Genomic DNA, 19,773 nt, shown 5'->3' on the forward strand with positions numbered 1-19,773 from the left:
TCGTTAAAGTCGAATGTGTAAATTAAATTTTTTCACTAAAATGCAGGTTCCCCAAATTTTACATTTTTACAAGGGGTAATAGAAGAAATGGGGTTACAAATTTTGGGGGGCATTTTCTCCTGAGTATGGAAATACCCCATGTGTGAACGTCAAGTGCACTGTGGGCGAACTACAATGCTCAGAAGAGGAGCAGCGCCATTGAGCCTTTGGAGACAGAATTTGGTTGGAATAGAAGTCGGGGGCCTTGAGCCTTTACAAAGCCCCCCATGGTGCCAGAACAGTGCCAAATGTGACCCCTTTTTGGAAACTGCACCCCTCACAGTATTTGACAAATATGTGGAACAGTGGGCTGTGCAAATGAAAAGTTAAATTTTTCATTTTCACGGACCACTGTTCAAAAAAAAAAATCTGTCAGACACCTGTGGCGTGTAAATGCTCACTGTACCCCTTATTACATTACATGAGGGGTGTAGTTTCCAAAATGGGGTCACATGTGAGAGAGGTCCATTGTTCTGGCACTATGGGGGCTTTGTAAACGCACATGGCCTTCAATTCCAGAAAAATTTTCTCTTCAAAATCCCAATGGTGCTCCTTCTCTTCTGAGCATTGTATTTCGCCTGCAGAGCACTTTACATCCACATATGGGGTATGTTCTTACTCAGAAGAAATGGGGTTACAAATTTTGGGGGCTTTTTTTTCCTATTTTCCCATGTGAAAATGAAAAATTTAGGGTAACACCAGCATTTTAGTTAAAAAAAAAAAATAATTCTTTCATTTTCCCATCCAACTTTAACGAAAATTCGTCAAACATCTGTGAGGTGTTGTTCACTATACCCCTTGTTATGTTCCGTGAGGGGTGTAGTTTCCAAAATGGGTATTTTATTTTTTTGCGTTTTTGTCAGAACCGCTGTAAAATCAGCCACCCCTGTCCAAATCACCAATTTAGGCCTCATGTACATAGTGCGCTCACACTACTGAGCCCTGTTGTGCATCCGCAGAGCATTTTACTTCCACATATGGGGTATTTCTGTACAAAGGAGAAATTGCGTTACAAATTTTGGGGGTCTTTCTTTCTTTTAACTCTTGTGAAAATAAAAAGTATGGGGCAACACCGTTTTGGAAACACTGCCGAATGCCGAACCAAACTTTAACCCCTCCGCCCTCGATCTGCTATTGGTCAGTCGCTTCAGACCAACCAATAGGTAGGGTGGCACCCCTGCCACCTCACTCCTATCCCTTATTTTCCGGGTCACCAGGAATTGCCAAAATTCCCACAGGCGTACCAGTACGCCCTGCGTCCTTAAGGACTCAGGATTTAGGGCGTATGCATACGCCCTGCGTCCTGAAGAGGTTAATAAATTGGCATATATATCGTACTGGCTCTGATCCACCGGGTTGGTGATCACTTTGCATTTGGGAACAAATTTGTAAAAACTGCAGTGACCACATGGGTGTGTACTGTTTTACTTCCCAGCCAAGAAGGTTTACTACCTTCAGTTGCAAAGTGGCTGTGAACCAGTTGATCTCTGATACTGGGTCCTCTTCGGTACATCAGGCTAGGCCTGGTCCCTATCACTGGTAGCACACCCGGGAACTCTCAAAAAGAGTATCCCGGTTGGCCAGTACCTCAGGACGAGGAGAAATTGTTCTGAACATATGAGCTTTTTGAGAGAAAGCAATAATCTTTACAACAGGTTCCATCAACGTGGTTATCCACGAAGTTGCCTAAAGAAGGCCTTCCATAGGGCCCAGCAGAGTGAGAGAAACCAACTTTTGTCAAACTCCCGTAAATAGTCGGATTCTAAGACCGTGAGATGCATTTGTACCTATGCTGGGCATGTGGATCAGGTAATGTCAATTTTACACCGTCATTGGTATTTACTATTGCGAAACCAAGATTTGCTACCAGTGATAGGGACCAGGCCTAGCCTGATGTACCAAAGAGGACCCAGTATCAGATCAACTGGTTCACAGCCACTTTGCAACTGAAGGTAGTAAACCTTCTTGGCTGGGAAGTAAAACAGTGGGCTCATACCCATGTGGTCACTGGAGTTTTTGCAAATTTGTTCCCAAATGCAAAGTGATTACTAACCAGGTGGATCAGCGCCGTTACAATATAAGTTAGTTTATTAACTGCGGTACGTAAAATACTGTGTACGTAGCCAAATGTACCTGTATTAAATTCTATTTATGTAAGACAACACAACCCATTCGTCGGCGGATGTCGCATAACCTAAGTACAATTCGCAATAATGGAGAAACTCCTTTTGGCGAGACACATGCTGGCATATCTTAATGGCAGATTACAGGATATTCAATTCATTGGCGTCTGTCATTTCAAATTGGGTCCCAGGAAAGGGAATCTAGACTCTGTCCTCCTACGGGAGGAAGCGAAGTGGATTTTTTCGGTTACGCAGTCAGTCCCCCTCAGGCATTAATGAGGGTTTTTCATTTGCCGCATTTCTGTGATATCATTATCTATTGTACAGCAGTTATTTATCTGATGACTTACAGTATGGCTTTTACAAAAAGATGTTCGTCCTCCCCTTCCCTCCTTTTGTGTACCATCATATTGTTTATTTCACCAAGTTATATATTACATACCAACTATCAGCATTCCATTTTGATTAGTTTACCGTATATACTCGAGTATAGGCCGAGTTTTTCAGCACGATTTTTCGTGCTGAAAACACCCCCCTCGGCTTATACTCGAGTGAACTCCCCCACCCGCAGTGGTCTTCAACCTGCGGACCTCCAGAGGTTTCAAAACTACAACTCCCAGCAAGCCCGGGCAGCCATCGGCTGTCCGGGCTTGCTGGGAGTTGTAGTTTTGAAACCTCCGGAGGTCCGCAGGTTGAAGACCACTGCGGCCTTCAACATCATCCAGCCCCCCTCTCACCCCCTTTAGTTCTGAGTACTCACCTCCGCTCGGCGCTGGTCCGGTCCTGCAGGGCTGTCCGGTGAGGAGGTGGTCCGGTGGGATACTGGTTCCGGGCTGCTATCTTCACCGGGGAGGCCTCTTCTAAGCGCTTCGGGCCCGGCCTCAGAATAGTCACGTTGCCGTGACAACGACGCAGAGGTGCGTTCATTGCCAACGTAATTCTGCGTCATTGTCAAGGCAACGGCTCTATTCCGGGCCGGAAGCGCGGAGAAGAGGCGCCCCCGGTGAAGATAGCAGCCCGGACCACCTCCCCACCGGACCACCTCCTCTCCGGACAGCCCTGCAGGACCGGACCAGCGCCGAGCGGAGGTGAGTACTCAGAACTAAAGGGGGTGAGAGGGGGGCTGGATGATGTTGAAGGCCGCAGTGGTCTTCAACCTGCGGACCTCCGGAGGTTTCAAAACTACAACTCCCAGCAAGCCCGGACAGCCGATGGCTGCCCGGGCTTGCTGGGAGTTGTAGTTTTGAAACCTCTGGAGGTCCGCAGGTTGAAGACCACTGAGGGCGAATGATGAGAAGAGGATGATGAAGGGGGGGGTGTGGGGATGATGAAGGGGGGGGGGTGTGGGATGATAAGGGGATGATGAAGGGGGGATGTGTGGGATGATAAGGGGATGATGAAGGGGGGATGTGTGGGATGATGACAAGGGGATGATGATGAGGATGTTAATGACGGGTCTGGATGATGACATGGGGGGGATGATGTATTTCCCACCCTAGGCTTATACTCGAGTCAATAACTTTTCCTGGGATTTTGGGTTGAAATTAGGGGTCTCGGCTTATACTCGGGTCGGCTTATACTCGAGTATATACGGTACCTGTTTTGTCACAATTCCATAGGATTTTAATTCTCCATACTGAGGTTATTAGTGGCTGAGACCTAATACTTACCTGGGTATTTTGTCCTTTAAAAATAACATCAACATCTATCATATTTATTAGTACAGGTATTACAGGTGATTTTCCTACACAAAGGAGTTTTGGGCAATATTACTCAGTCACTTAGAGAATGGTGAATATAGGACTGTCTACCTTTTTTTCCCTAAGTTCCCTGACATGTGCAAGGTCTATGACATGCGCAGTGAGAGAATTTAACAAAGCTGCAACTAAGTCCATATTACTAGCCACTGCGCAGGCGCGGCATCCAGTTACAGGCGCGCACGTACAGAGTTCACATGGAAGGATCGAGATATACAAATTCCTCGTTCTGGAGACTGGGCATGCGTCGCAAACTCAATGAGGGAGATTTAGACCATTTTTTGTCAATTTTTTTGCGCTATTCAGGCGCTAGGGGGCTTTTTAGTGACTTTCTAGCCTCTTTACATATAGATACTTTTTTCCTTTTCTGCCTAAATGTAGACCATTTTTATTTATGACCATGCAGTGGTCACATATTTATTATTTGCGACTTTCCTGAAAAGTCACTATTTCTCACTTAAATGACAATTATTTGTCGCTATGCTACACCACCTCACAGTAGACGTGACAAAAAGTTCTATGTCTCGCACATCCAGGGCCGGTGCTCAGTCACCAACCTGACCCGTTCTTATAGATCAGAGCGCGGTCGGGCCGCCCATGCACACTAGCATACAAGGGCCTGATGCTAGTATCAGGACCTTGTATGCAGCCAGGGCCACCGTCAGGGGGGTACAGCCAGTACTCCAGTAAGGGGCCCGGGCCCCCGCTGCACCCGCCTGCAGCTGCCGCAGCACAGAAGCAGGGGTCCGCTGCCCACTTTTCTCCTCCTGCCGTCCTGGGGTCCTCCCTAGTCCAACCACCACCGTCGCCGCTGCCCCATTGCCTCCCCCATCCCCGGTTTAAATAATTACCTGTTCCCGGGGTCCGCACTACTTCTGGCTCCGGGGGCTCCGCAGGAGCCAGAAGTAGCATGGGCCCCGGGAACAGGTAATTATTAAAACCGGGGATGGGGGAGCCAATGGGGCAGCGTCGGCTTTAGAGGCAGCAGTGAAGATTGTCACTAATCTTCGCTGCTGCTTCTAGGAGTTTCAAAACTACAACTCCCAGCATTCCCAGACAGCCTTTGGCTGTCTGGACATGCTGGGAGTTGTAGTTTTGCAACATCTGGAGGGCCACAGTTTGGAGACCACTGTGCAGTGGTCTCCAATCTGTGCTCTTCCAGATGTTGCAAAACTAGAACTCAGCATGCCCAGACAGACCAGGCATGCTGGGAGTTGTAGTTCTGTAAACATCTGGCCCTGCCTAGGCAGTCTGGGCATGCTTGGAGTTGAAGTTTTGCAACATCTGGAGGGCCGCAGTTTGGAGACCACTACACAGTGGTCCCCAATCTGTTCTCCTCCAGATGTTGCAAAACTACAACTCCCAGCATGTCCTTTGGCTGTCTGGGCATGCTGGGAGTTGTAGTTTTGCAACAACTGGAGGCACACTGTCTGGGAAACATTATCTGTTTTCTAGCTCAGTGTTTCCCAACCAGTGTGCCTCCAGCTGTTGCAAAACTATAACTCCAAGCATGCACTGACAGACCATGCATGCTGGGAGTTTTAGTTTTGCAACAGCTGGAGGCACACAGGTTGGGAAACACTGAGTTATGTAACAAACTGTGTTTTGCAACCAGTGTGCCTCGAGCTGTTGCATAACTACAACCCCCAGCATGCACGGACAGCCAAAGGGCATGCTGAAAGTTATAGTAGTGTGCCTCCAGCTGTTGCATAACTACAAGTCCCAGCATTCCCTTCTGTCACTGCATGCTGAGAATTGTAGTTTTGCAACAACTGGAGGTTTGCCCGGCTATGCGCTGACAAGTACTTGCCAGTGCATGGCCAGTATTTGTCGGCGCTTTCGCATACCAAGGCTCAACCCATGGCGTATCCCTATGGGTATGTGTACCACGGGTTGAGAACCCAAGCCTCTGGTTGTTGGTCTGACTCTTCTTTAGAAAAAGGTGTACGTTAGACAACTTTTCACACTAAAGGAGAGCTGCACCTTATTCATCATTACGCTGCACATTATTGATGAATAAGGCGCACGCTAGTCAGTATAGGCAAAAAAAATGTTGGAAATTTGATCTAACAGACATTTCTTGATAAATCTTCCCCAATATGCCTTTGCAGGGGAATGATGACATAAACGGGTGAGTCATTATACAGAAGAAAAAGAAACACGTAAAACAGCGCACACCCATATTCGTTATAAATCAAGAATCCTTTATTAATACATGTATCAAAAAAGACAGACAATACCATAAAAAACACTTAAAAAAGGCCGATAATAGCCAACCGCACAAAACAGGGGAAGCCCCTCAATGAGGGAATCTCAACCTCAAACGGGTGAGTGACGTATCAAACATAAATACCTGGTGATAGGTAAAAGTGTTTATTCACCCGGAAGCGATTTATACATGTGCACAGCTCATTGGCTCATATTGCTGCTGTTATAATACAAGCATTGTGAGTGGATATGGATAAGGGGCCACTTTTGATGATGTTTAGTAGGTGGGTTATAAATACCCCCGGCGGACATTACTGTTTGTCATTGCCTCAATAGCCTTTTGACAACGCTGCTGTTACGGCGAAACATGTCGAGGGAGGCAAGCTAGTTATATTTAACTTCACTGTGTCAGAGTGGTTGAATACAGTGTACTGCAGCGCCGTTCATAATCACCCAACAGGGTTATCCCTGTAATTACTACGGAATATGTGCACTCTGGCACACAGGTTTTATCCTTGTTTGTTTTTTGTTTTGTTTTTTTATTCGAAATACAATAAAAGTTACATTTTAAGTGAAGACTAATAGGTTTTTTTTAACCCCGGGCCACGGCCCTGGGGTTTGGATTTGATTAGGTCCTGTACATGACAAGAGCACTGAAGCGGTGTTCGTATCTTGCACAGCAGCTCCCGACTGCTTTCAGCAGCCAGGGATCTGCCAGAAATGGCGGACATAAGCGATCGCACTGATGTTGGCCATTAACCCCTAAGATGCCGTGATCAATACATATTGCGGCAGTGCAGCGCTTTTAACCCCTTAAGGTCTCAGGGTTTTCTCATTTTTGCACTTTTGCTTTTTCCTCCTTACCTTCTAAAAATAACGCTTTTAATTTTCCACCCACATGAGGGCTTGTTTCTTGCGCCGGAAATTTTAATTTGGAAAGACATCAATCATTTCACCACAACATGTCTGGCGAAATTTTTTTTTTATAAACTGATAGAAAGAGGATAGACTGGCACTACTCGATATCCGGTCTAGTTAGTCTGGATAGGAAGCTAGGAAGGACCTGACCCACTGTGTGGAGCAGTCTGGTGGTGCTCTGGAGTAAGAAGTCCCAAGTAAGGTAAATGGAAAAGTATAAAGGAAACTCGGCGACTCACCGCTGCTGCTTGAAGACTTTATTGCAAGTTCACTGTATAACACTGGTCCCAGGTAGGAAAGAGCAAGGGGTGCTCAGCAGAGCACCCTGCGCCTCTCCCTTGCCCTTTCCTACCTGTGACTGGTGTTATACAGTGAACTTGCAATGAAGTCTTCAAGCAGCAGCGGTGAAATTTTTTTTTATATTTGTGGGGAAACATTGAAAAAAAAAAAAAAACGCCATTTTGTTACTTTGGGGGCTTCCGGTTCTACACAGTGCACTTTTCGGTAAAAATTACACACACTTTATTTTGTAGGGCCATATGGTTACAATGATACCTAAATTATATAGGTTTCTTTTAAAAAATTATAACTTTTTGCACAAAAATTTGCATGTTTAAAATGGTCCTGTTCTGATTACTATAACTTTTATTTTTCCTTATACAGGGATTTGCGAGTGCTCATATTTTGAGTTGTGGTCTGTAGTTTTTATCAGTATCATTTTTGTTTTGTTGGGAAGACTTTTTGACTGCTTTTTATATATTTCTTTTAGGGTATACAAAGGGACCAAAAATACACAATTCTGGACTTTAGTATTTTACATACGTGCCATTGACCGTGCAATTTTATTAACATATTTTTTTAGTTCGGACATTTACGCACGTGGCTATTACATGCAATCATTAGATTGCATACACTGAACAATGCTATGCCACAGCATAGATCAGGGTTATTGAAGCTTTATTGCACAAGCCTGCCATGGCTAACTGGAGCACCGATCGGACAGAGAAGAGGCAGGTAAGGGCCTTCCTGCGTTCCTCACAGCTGATGGGTTTCACCGTGGTGGTCCCTATCAGCATCAGATTTTTTTCACACTTCAGACGGGGGTTAATGCCAGGTGCGATCGGTGATGTCTGGCATTAGACACACTGGTCCCAGCAGCTGATAGCCGCCGGGACCATCCCACGAAGGGGAGCCGGTGCGTCCTAATGTATGTCCTGATACGCTGGTACTTCAGGGCGTATATTTAGATCCTGAACATGATGCATGCTTTGGAGCGGTGCTCACATCATGCACAGCAGGTTCCAGCTGCTATCAGCAACCAGGGACCCCGCGGCAGCACAGAGCTTTTAATGGCTGACCTGATTGCCTGTGGCAAGGCCGCAGGGATCAGATCATCCAAGATGGCGGGTGGAGGCCCCCTCACCTGCTCTGGCTGTCATCACGGGGTCTTCTTCTCTGATCTGCCTTCCAGAAGTATTATCGCCAATAATATTGATCAGTTCTATGCATTGCACTGAACAGTATTAGTAATCTAATGAGTGCTATAAATAGTCAATAGACAAAAAAAAGTGTCAGATAAATGTGAAAAAAGTGCCCCTTTTCTCCATTTTAAGTTTAAAAAATAAAAAGCTGAAATTGCTGCTTTATGGCCACATTCCATCCCATCCCATATACATCCCTGTATATCAGAATCAGAATAGGGAGATTCAAAACTAATTTTGTTTAAAAAGTTTTATTTTTTTAATTAGTACAATAGAAAAGTGTGTTAACATGGGTATCATTTTATTCGTATTGACCATCAAAATAAATAGAAAATTTTTACCGTAAAGTGCACTGCGTAAAAAAAACGAAAACACTCCAAAAAATGCAAAACTGCGTTTTTCTTTACAATTTCCCCACAAAATAAATATTTCTTTGTTTCATTTTATGGCAAAATAAAAGATGTCATTACAAAGTACATTGGTCACGCAAAAAAAAAAAAAAAAAAAAAAAAACACAAGCCCTCATATGGGTCTGTGGATGGAAAAAAAAAAAAAATTATGGATTTTAGAAGGCCTAGGAGGAAAAAAACGAAAATGCTAAATTGAAACTGGCTTTGTCCTTAAAGGGGTAAGCGGTCTGATCGCAGGGGTCCTGCTGCTGGGGACCCCTGCGATCTCCTTGCTGCACCCACTTGCCATCAGCCTCATGGAGCGAAGATCGCTCTGTGTCTGACTCACGATACAGGGGCCGGAGTGTCATGATGTCACGGCTCCGCCCCTTCCTGGCATCACTCCCCTCCCCTCAATACAAGCCTATGGGAGGAGGCAAGACGGCCACCACGCCCCCTCCCATAGACTTGCATTGAGGGGGCAGGGTGTGATGTCATGAGGGGGCAGAGCCGTGACGTCAGGATACTCCAGCCCCTGTATCTTGAGTCAGACACAGAGCAATCTTCGCTCCGTGAGGCTGATGACAAGCGGGTGCAGCAGGGAGATCGCAGGGGCCCCCAGCAGCAGAATCCCCACGATCAGACATCTTATCCCCTATCCTTTGGAGAGGGGATAAGATGTCTAGAGCCGGAGTACCCCTTTAAGGTCAAAATGGGCTGTGTCCTTAAGGGGTTAAAGATGTTGTCATCTTTGCCCCCCAAACCCCTATCATATGACTGACTGGCTGTAACAGTAGATCACTGCAGTGGCTACAAACTGAAGGGGGTAGAATGTGATTAGAACCATGCTGATCAAGATACAATAATCCTTCTCTATCATAAAACCAATGAGCTGGTGACAATGTGTGTAGCAGAAGACATTACATGCATGGCATTTACATAAGACTGTGCTAACCTGGTGTGGAAGATGTGGTTGCAGGGAAGTCTCTTCGCTCCTGTCACCATCTCCTCCCTGCAGATGATGCACACATTATCCATTGCCTGCAACTCCTCTGGTGTGGCATCGGGATACCTGTAGGTGCCATAAAAAAATAAATCTGTACCTTTACATTGTTTGTTTTGTAGCAACTACCATATTCTTTATATATCCATTTCCTCATGTGAAACAATTGGAAGCACTACCATTACCTGTGGCAGAATTTCCAAGCAAATTAACAAATATAATTAGGAAAGGCTTTTTGAGACCCTTGCCAATCAACACAATGAAGGGCACAGAGCACTAGCAATGGCTGTCTTGTCCTATATTCAAGTGAATTGGATAGGCTGAAGGTACATTTTTGGCAGGGACTTTTGGAATATGCTGTACTTTAATTAAACATGTTAGTTTGAGGTGTAATTATTTTTAAATGATTTCCCAGATGTATTCAAGCTTTGTCGCAGACTGAGAAGTGCTGCAAACTGCACTTCATAGGATTCTTTCACGCTATGTGTGATGCTCCGTTACAAGAGGACGTTAAGGCCAGTAACGTCACTTATTGTAATGGAGCCTCACGGGCAAAGAGGATCCATTCACTTGAATGGGATTCTTCTAATATCCATTACGATTCCAGTTATTCCACTAGAAGATAGCGGGAGAAAAAGAACACATTTTTCTCCCGCTATTTTTTAATGGCCGGTACACTGACAGGCACAAACGTCAGTGTGAAAGGAGCCTTAGTCCGTGCAAAAACTTGACTATGTTTGGGTTGTTTTTGAATGCTCATATAGATATGAAGAAAACACAAAATGTTGAACCTCAAAGGCTCAAAGTTCATATCTATGTTGGTAACAAGTGTGATAACAGGGCATTTACTCACAGGGTGTTCATGTTGCGGATCGCTCTCCTGGACATGATGGCATCAGTGACGGCCTTTTTAAACTGCCTAGAAACAAACAAGTAGGAAATATTGGAAAATCGTCTTTTCACCCAGGAATCAAACTCGCCCTGTGCAATATGAATATAACTAGAATTACGAATGGAGAACTTCTCCATATAGACCAGTCTGATTCATTACTAGAACTACTGACACCATTTCCCACATTAGTGCATATAACAGTGTGAGGCAAAGTGACAAATTTATTGTAATCTAATGTTTCTCCTTCTGCTTAAGGTCTTTCAAAAGAGACAAGAGACTTTAAAACATTATAAACAGACTTATGTTAACCTGATCTTTTTCCTATGTGATTCAGCTAATAACACACAGGGGTCGATTTTAACAGTTTTGTTTTCTAGATTTGTCCTCCAGATCCACAACAAATATGCTACACATGACATGAAGCAGATCTTTAGGATACCTAGTGTGGCTCACTTGCATGAGGTAGCCTTGTACTTTATCTGCACTAGTTGCCATGAATCCTCTGCAGTTGGAGTTAACCCTTGGTGGTTTACAGTAAACCGGTTTACTGCGAGCTGCCAAGGATTTCCATAAGAGACCCCCCCTTTAGACAGCAGCAGCCCCCCCCCCCCCTTTAGACAGCAGCAGGCCCCTTTAGACAGCAGCAGCCCCCCACCTTTAGACAGCAGCAGCAGGGCGCGCCCCCCCCCCCCTTTAGAAAGCAGCAGGGCCCTCCGCTTAGACATTAGTAGCAGCCCCCTCCTCGGGTCGGGTGCTGCCGCTCTACTGCCCCGTTCTCCCGTCCTCCGGTCCGCATCATAGCATCCTATGGAGGAGCATGTGACATATATACGTCACCCTGCTTCCTGCGTAGCGTTACGCTGGGCGCAGGGGAGGAGGCAGAGTGACGTTTATGTCACATGCTCCTCCATGGAACACTATGATGCGGACGGGAGGATGGAAGAACGGGGCAGCAGAGCGGCACCAGGTATCGGGCATGGCATCGGGGACATTAAACGAGTCCCCGATACCATGCAAATGGCTAGTATCGGCCCAGATACTGATACCAGTATCGGTACATCCCTAAATGATACCATGCACTTCTTGTGCTATGACTTTGTTAAAGTGATTGTCCCATAAGTACTTACCTGCAACAATGCTCTTCTGCTGCTGTTCCGACTGCTCACCACTTCCTAATGACGTCCTGACACAAGTAAGTGCCCGATTAGCCAATTACTGGTGGCAGTGACCCGTCTCATGCAGGGACTTGCAGAGCAGGGACTTTGGGAGACCAGAAAGCAGTGAGCAGCAGGGATCAGACACTGTCAGAACAGCAGGATATGGAAGGTTTTTGTGTGTGTGTGTGTGTGTTTTTATACACTTTTTAAGCTCTATTTAAAAAAATAAATAAAAAATAACTGGAAAACCCTTACTATGACAGAAAATTACTTTCCAGAACAGTGTTCTCTGGTTTATACAAGGAGAGTAAAATAGACGCACTGTTATCATGCTATTGCAGGTTTCAGCTTCCCTTACCTCATTGCCAGATACATTGGTCGGATTGCAAATAGTGGAAATGTGTGGACTTTAACCATGATTGTCATGAAAGCCATGTACAACAAAACCTTTATAAAGCCTGCAGCAAAGGAGAAGGAAGATTAAAATGTTACCAAGTACTCACATTTTATGAATAAAAAAGCATTGCCCCTATTCAACCAACTTCGATAACAGAAGCCAAGCTTTTATAGGGAATCTGCTCAGTGATTGACAGCTCTCCAAATGTACATACACAGATAGCATCAATCGCAGATTAGGACCACCCACTTGACTTAGCCCAAAATAAGCAGAGATTTATTTTTACTAAGGTACAGAGAAACCTCTTTAAGCTAACTACTCTTACTACAAAACTATATAAATCGATCTGCTCACCTTCTCCTGCTCTATAACATGCTGCCTGCAGATTACACAGAATATTTATGGCGACAGGTGGTTCTTTAAGATGTTCATCACACAAACAAATGAGGAACAAAACCAATCTAAAGTGTGATGCCTGAAGGGAATTTTGTCTCCGCGTGTCTAAGACAGAACCCCTTAGGGTTCTAGGTTTGGCCACAGTATACATTAATCAATATTTTTTGGGGGGTCATGTCTTCCTCTGGATTAACACAGTAGGGTTATAGGTTCAACCAGACTCTTGCCTTTTTTTAACTTTAAAAACTATGTATGCAAAAGGCATAGTGTAAAATGGCACAATGTAAATGCAAAAATTTGCTTCACTACCTCTGCACACAGCACAACGCTAGTCCTCTTTAATACTATGTCAGTCTGGTTGTTAGAGATACACAATTCTTTTGGTTATATGAGGAGAGAAGCCGGCAGGCAAAACTGGAGCTTACCAGTCAGAAGTTCAGTGTATAACATGTAAACTGCTTTATTGTCCCATGGATTCTCACTTTGAAGATCCACGGAGTGAAGAACATACTTTATGAAGACTGTGAGGATCATTGTCATGAGGATGGCATACTGGCAAATTAACAAAAAAAAAAAATAAAGGCAGTTAGAAAAAAGAAATTATTACTGTAATGCCAAACAGTGTTACAAGCATATAGTGACATTTTAATAATCTGGTATTTTACAAGACTGAATGTTGCTGCATTTAGTGGAATTCCCTTACTGCTGGTTACTTTAATCTGTCAGTAGTATCAACCGCACTAAACCGGTTACACAGGCTTGTAGTGCAGGTGATGCTGAAACGGTACGCACATTGGCCCTCATTTACTATTCTAAACCCGACCTCTTTTGTCGGGTTTTTTTGGCGCATCTTTGTCTGCGCCATGTCGCAGACATCGTGCGCCAGTCTGCGACACTATGCGACATTTTTTCCCGACGGACCCGATGGGGATTCTCCCAAACCCGAAAAAGGGGCGTTTCCCGACATTTCTGAGCTTTCCCATGTATTTATTAAGGTTTCCAACCCAAATTTGTTGAATTGTTGTGGATTTTTTCCCCGACAGCTCAGAGGAGTTGGAAACCAAAACCTACAAAACCCACGTGCGACAAACAGGATGCGACATAATAATAAATACCAGGGGAAAAAAGCAGTCGGGTAAGAAAGCAAGATAGACTTCCGATTTTCTTAGTAAATGAGGGCCATTGTGTTGATTCGCCCAGCCGTTCTGCCACAAATTGCATTTTTCTATATATGCTAATGAGGACCTTGCGGCATGGGCAGAGCTCAGATCCACGCTACGGGCACCCTGATGTCATCTTCGCCGGGCACCCCCCTCATCAATATTCATATACCCCCTCCCTGCTCCTTCAGCCGTGTTATAGTACTGCAGATGTGCCTCTTATTGTGCAATGACATCTGCAGCTGTGAAGCCAAGGGGAACCCCGCTTCTGGGAGGACACAGTAAGCGGCGCATGCGCAGTACTATAACATGGCCGAAGGAGCAGGGAGGGGGTTTATGTATATTGATGAGCCGGGCGCAGCGGCCGCCCAGCGAAGATTACATCAGGGTGCCCGAAGCTCGGATCAGAGCTCTGCCCATGCCCCAAGGCCCTCATTAGTGTGTGTGTGTGTGTGTGTATGTATGTGTGTGTATATATATATATATATATATATATATATATATATATATGCGCGCAATTTGTGGCGGAACGGCTGGGCGAATCTACACAATGTGAGTACCCTTTTTAATCAGCATCACCCGCATTACAAGCCTGTGTAACAGGTTTAGTGTGGGTGATACCACTGACAGATTTCCTTTAATGTCAAATAAAACGAGGGGTATCACTTGGCATAAAGATCTGGGGCCTTTTGCCAGCTAAAAAAAGATAAATAAAAAAGGAGATTTTTTTTGTACTTTGACACAGATACCATGGGTATTATGCTGCTGACACTAGGCGGGAAAAAAAGAAGTTGGCTCCTTCCAGCAGGATATACCCACCCACAGGCACTGAGCTAATCAGTTGTGTCACAAAGCAGTAGGAGAAGCCAAACAACAAAAGGAGAAATTGTCTGAAGAACAGGCAACAAACAACCTGACCAGGAACCATAAGTGGGTGGGTGCTGTGTCCCCCAATGAAGGCTACAAGAAAGAGATTTTACGGCAAGTACAAAAAAAAAATCTCCTTTACTCTGTCGCCTCATTGGCGGACACATATACCATGGGACGTCCTAAAAGCAGTCCCTGGGGTAGGAAAAACAATGCCAAATAAGGGAAGGTCAGGCCAGAGACTGAGCCATAACCAGTCACCCAAGAAAGAGGTAGAGGCTCAGAGGAAACAGGATCCTGGCTACCAACCACCGGACAGCCCCCGCAAAACATGAGTGACGAGGCAGGACCCACGAGGAAGGAACTGAGCAGAGAACTGGGGTCCGACAGCCGACCAGACAGACAACAAATGGTCGCCCCGGAGGCCTGCTAGGCCAAACCTTGCCTGGCAGGAGCAGAAAACACCCCTGAGGAAAAGAACCAGAGTCCTGGCCTAAACACGCAAGAGAGGGATAAGAGAAGCTCTAATGCAGAGATTCAGTGAAGCTAGACAAACATGGCAAGGAAACACCACTTCCAGAAGAGAAACATGCCGGGAAGGCATGAAGGGAGAGCCCTGACAGAAGGCCAACGCAACCAGGGGACAGAGGCTGAGGGGAGAGAACAACAGAAAAGCCGCTGAGCACACTCAGCAAGAAGGCAAGACTCAGAAGGCGGATACCCGAGCCACTAGAATGGGACGAAAGAGAAACAAAATTCATGAACAGTCCAGAGCGCCTGAAGAATACAGCCAGAAGGAAGGCTAGGGTAAGATGCACCCGCATGGTTTGCGGCAGAGAACCTCAAGCCAGAGCGAACACTCCGGCTGAGCACCTCGACCGGGGCAGGACATGGAGTGGCAAGAGAAACAGCGGAGAAGAGCAGGACCGGAACCTAGCCAAGGCCGGGGACGAACTCCCAGGATGGTGGAAGCTCCAGGAACAACCACTACGGAGCACAAGGCATGGAAAGGCCACCTGGCCGAGAGCCCAATGCAAGGAAAGCCTGAAAAGGCCAAAGACCGAGGGAGAGGGACCAGAACGACTCCGGGACTGCCAGAGAAGAGTGACCCAACCTAAGGGGAGAATCGCGGCCAGGAGAAAAAGGCACCGCCACCTCTGAGGCAACCATGCCACAGCACTCGTAGACACAAAAGATATAGCCATGGTCGAGCAAGCAAGGGATTCCAATGTGGAAACTGATTGGATGACCGAGAGAGGAACATCCAGGTGAGACTGACAGACAATGAGCCCCAGGGAGCCTGAGGCGACCTGAGCAGAGAAGCATGAAGGGGAAGGCCTAGAGACACTCTAAATGGAAAAAGCGCTGGAGTGTAAGAGCAGAGAACTGAGCCCTCACATCCAGAAGGAAACACAAGGACCACCAGGATGGCTGCCAAACAAGGCATACCCATACAGGGAGAGAGACAGTAACACGAGGGGCTGGAGAAGCAGGGATATGGACCTGGCAAGAACCCACAGAACCTCACCCAAAGGAAGAGGGGAGAAAAACCATGAACTGCCCTGGCAGTAGCAACAAGCGCCCCTGCGAAAGCTAGGGCGGCGACAGCTGCAACAAATCCATATCTAGCAGAACCCCGCCAAAAGAAGGGGAGATCGAGGGCATGAGAGAAATAAAAGGGACCCTCCAACACAGAGAGGTCGGAGGGCAACAGTTGCAAAGGTAAGAGCAGGTCCGCGGCTTATGTGAGTCTGATGAAACAATGCACATGGCTGGTGCCGCAATACACGGAGCAAAGGTCAAACAGTCCAATATGTGGGGGACTATCCATCACCCGCCAAGGGCAGAGAAAGCAAAAAGACAGAAAAAAAAAAAAAAACTTCAATATATGGTTCCCGAATCGGGAAATATGAAATATTAAACTGATAAGACCGATACCACACTTGATCTTTTCCGATAATCGGGAAAAAACAGACAGGAGTAAAAGGGAAGGACCATAGAAAAAAATATGTAGCTGTAATAACTACATTTGAACACTAGAGGGGAGCCTAATACTTCCCAAGAGAGAGATAGAAACAGTGCTGCAGCGATGTAGCCATGCCGGCACTAGAGGGCGCAGTGCGCTCGAGAGGCTTATTTTTTTTTCTCCCCCCTCTTAATAAAAAAAGCATGTAGGCACCTGAGTGGTCAGGACTCTGACCCTAAGAGCGCACTCTAAGGCCTCATTGGTGGAAGGGAGGAGAAGAAGCAGACGCTGAGAGGAGAGAGGCCGGGGGCAGCATTGGAGGAGTGTCAGGAGGTCCCAGGCATGTGATACGGCGCTGAAGAAAAGGGGGCAGAGCAATAACTATGCCCAAGCCGTGGGCTCAATTAGAGAGACGGTTGCGGCATGGGCCGAAAGGAAAATGGCCCCTATATGCGCATGCTGCGTAAAAAAGCGGGGCTGCACAGCAAAGCGCAGGAATTAAGCACCGCTGGAGAAGCCGCAGTGGGACCACCAGCAGCTACGACTAAGCGCACCTCCCCGCTCGCGGCCCGGAGATGAGCAGACCTATTAACCCCTTGGGCCAGGTAGGAAAAAAGTCCCCTGTCTGTGTCTTCCCCCAAAGGGGAGGCATACTCACGGGGGGGGTACTCATACACAGATACTCACCCACAGAGGGGGGGGGGACATGGGGAGTCGAGGCATATTCACTCACAGAGGAGGGGGGGTGGTCGAGGCATACTCACCCACATGGAGCATACTCACCAACAAAGTTTTCGACCAGCTTGGGCCAACAAGGGAAAGAAAAGACTAAACTTTAGACTGAATATAAGAAAAAAAAAAAATCCTACAGACACTAAGCTAAAACCGATTAGCTCAGTACCTGTGGATGAGTATATACTGCTGGGAGAAGCAGACTTCTTTTTTGCCTAGTGTCAGCCTCCTAGTGGCAGTAGTATAATACCCATGGTATCTGTGTCCCCCAATGAGGCGACCGAGTAATCAGTACTGCGTTGAATCTGTTGCCTAGTATTGAGTATCTCACTGAGCACATGAGAGCAAGAAAGAAAGAGCTATGGATTTCAGGCATGAGTTTTTATGGATAAAATTTGCACTTTAGTCAGTATATGAGTGCAGATTTCATGCATGAAAATTCACCGATTCTAAGCCATGAGGTTACCTGCAGACTGTCTTGCATATAATCCGCAGCAAGTAAGGTTCATGTGAAGGCACCCTTACTGCTGCAGCCTTTGGCTGTCTAGGCAAGCTGGGAGTTGTAGTTTTGCAACAGCTGGAGGCACCCTGGTTGGGAGACACTGCTGTATGGTCAGGCAGCAATGCAGTGGCATTTCAGAGAGAGAGAGAAGTACAGAGCTTTCTTTTTCTCCCTGCTCCTATATGCTCTATGAGATGCGTGCAGTCTATCCACCAGAGGCGCACTAAAAATCCTATGTGCAGGTAGCTTTAAGATTGCAACCACAAGAGGCCAGGAGCATCTCTGCTTCCTGAAACCCCATCCCTGAGACACTCAATCTGCACCTGTAGAGAAAAGAGAATGCTCATGCACAGTGTGGGATAAAAGGTATGTTTGTGTGTTTTTAATCTTGGTAAGGAGAGGGACCTAGCTAACCAAGAAAGGTCATCAAGCTTGGGGTTATTTAGTTTAGAGAAAAGACGTCTTAAGGGAGATTTGATAACAATGTACAAATATATGAATGGACGGTACAGAGATCTTTCTAGTAACTTTTTATACCTAGGTAACCATGACAAGGAGACATCCTCTACGTCTAGAGGAAAGAAGGTTTCACCATCACAGACAGGGATTCTTTACTGTAAGAGCAGTGAGACTATGGAACGCTCTGCCACATGATGTTGTGATGTCTGACTCAATAAACAAGTTCAAGAGGGGCCTGGATGTTAAATATTTAAAGTTATGGATCCTATATTCATGTGGATAGTTGAACGTTGATCCAGGGATTTATTCTAATTGCCATATTGGAGTCAGGAAAGAATTCCTCTGTTATGGCTTCAGCATCATGGGGTTTTATTTTGCCTATCTCTGGATGAACACAGTAGGGTTTTGGGTTAATTGTGATGGAGACTTGTCTTTTTTTTCTCAACTATTAGTACCCGTAGGCTTTTAGACACTGAATAATACTTGCAAGCTTACTGAAGATTTTAGAGCTTAAAGGGTACCAGTCAGGTGGATTTTGGATACTTACCCCAGCCTCATTACCATGGGATACCCGTCATCAGCAGGACTGAAAATCACAGTATTGGCTGGGAAAGGAATTAAGGATTTTTATAGGCCATCAATAGGTGTGATTATCGACTCTTGTGAGTAGTCTGGCCAAAGTCTCCGCCCACAGGACTAGTTTCCATTTATTAGCATATGGCACACACTTTTAAATGCTTTTTATCTTTACTTTCTGTTTAGCATCATGGGGAATGAATGATATAACATAATATCAGCTGATGCAGCTGGGGCTGGATAAGTACAGAAAACTTAGCTGACCTTTAACGAAGGTGAAATTTGCAGCAGGATATACAGTGGGGCAAAAAAAATATTTAGTCAGCCACCAGTTGTGCAAGTTCTCCCACTTAAAAATTATGAGAGACATAATGAGAAAAAAAAAAATCCATAAAATCACATTGTCTGATTTTTAAAGAATTTATTTGCAAATATGGTGGAAAATAAGTATTTGGTCAATAACAAAAGTCCATCTCAATACTTTGTTATATACCCTTTGTTGGCAATGACAGAGGTCAAACGTTTTCTGTAAGTCTTCACAAGGTTTTCACACACTGTTGCTGGTATTTTGGCCTATTTTTCCATGCAGATCTCCTCTAGAGCAGTGATGTTTAGAGGCTGTCGCTGGGCAACACAGACTTTCAACTCCCTCCAAAGGTTTTCTATGGGGTTGAGATCTGGAGACTGGCTAGGCCACTCCAGAACCTTGAAATGCTTCTTACAAAGCCACTCCTTTGTTGCCTGGGTTGGT

The 19,773-nt window shown here is 45.7% G+C and overlaps 1 protein-coding gene and 1 pseudogene across 4 annotated transcripts in view; both read right to left on the minus strand.

The window, feature by feature from the left end:
- Positions 1 to 19,773, minus strand: part of SYVN1 (synoviolin 1) — a 93,579-nt gene that overhangs the window by 23,511 nt on the left and 50,295 nt on the right. For all 4 annotated transcript variants that reach the window (XM_056526937.1, XM_056526940.1, XM_056526939.1 and 1 more), the window contains exons 7-10: positions 13,186 to 13,312; positions 12,326 to 12,425; positions 10,772 to 10,837; positions 9,871 to 9,987 (exon numbers count right to left, since the gene is read on the minus strand). In XM_056526937.1, the coding sequence (XP_056382912.1) occupies positions 9,871 to 9,987; positions 10,772 to 10,837; positions 12,326 to 12,425; positions 13,186 to 13,312 (410 nt within the window). The remainder of the gene's footprint in view (positions 1 to 9,870; positions 9,988 to 10,771; positions 10,838 to 12,325; positions 12,426 to 13,185; positions 13,313 to 19,773) is intronic.
- Positions 16,559 to 16,765, minus strand: LOC130277978 (U2 spliceosomal RNA; annotated as a pseudogene).

Source organism: Hyla sarda, chromosome 6 (genome assembly GCF_029499605.1).
Source record: "Hyla sarda isolate aHylSar1 chromosome 6, aHylSar1.hap1, whole genome shotgun sequence".
Classification (NCBI taxonomy): domain Eukaryota; kingdom Metazoa; phylum Chordata; class Amphibia; order Anura; family Hylidae; genus Hyla; species Hyla sarda.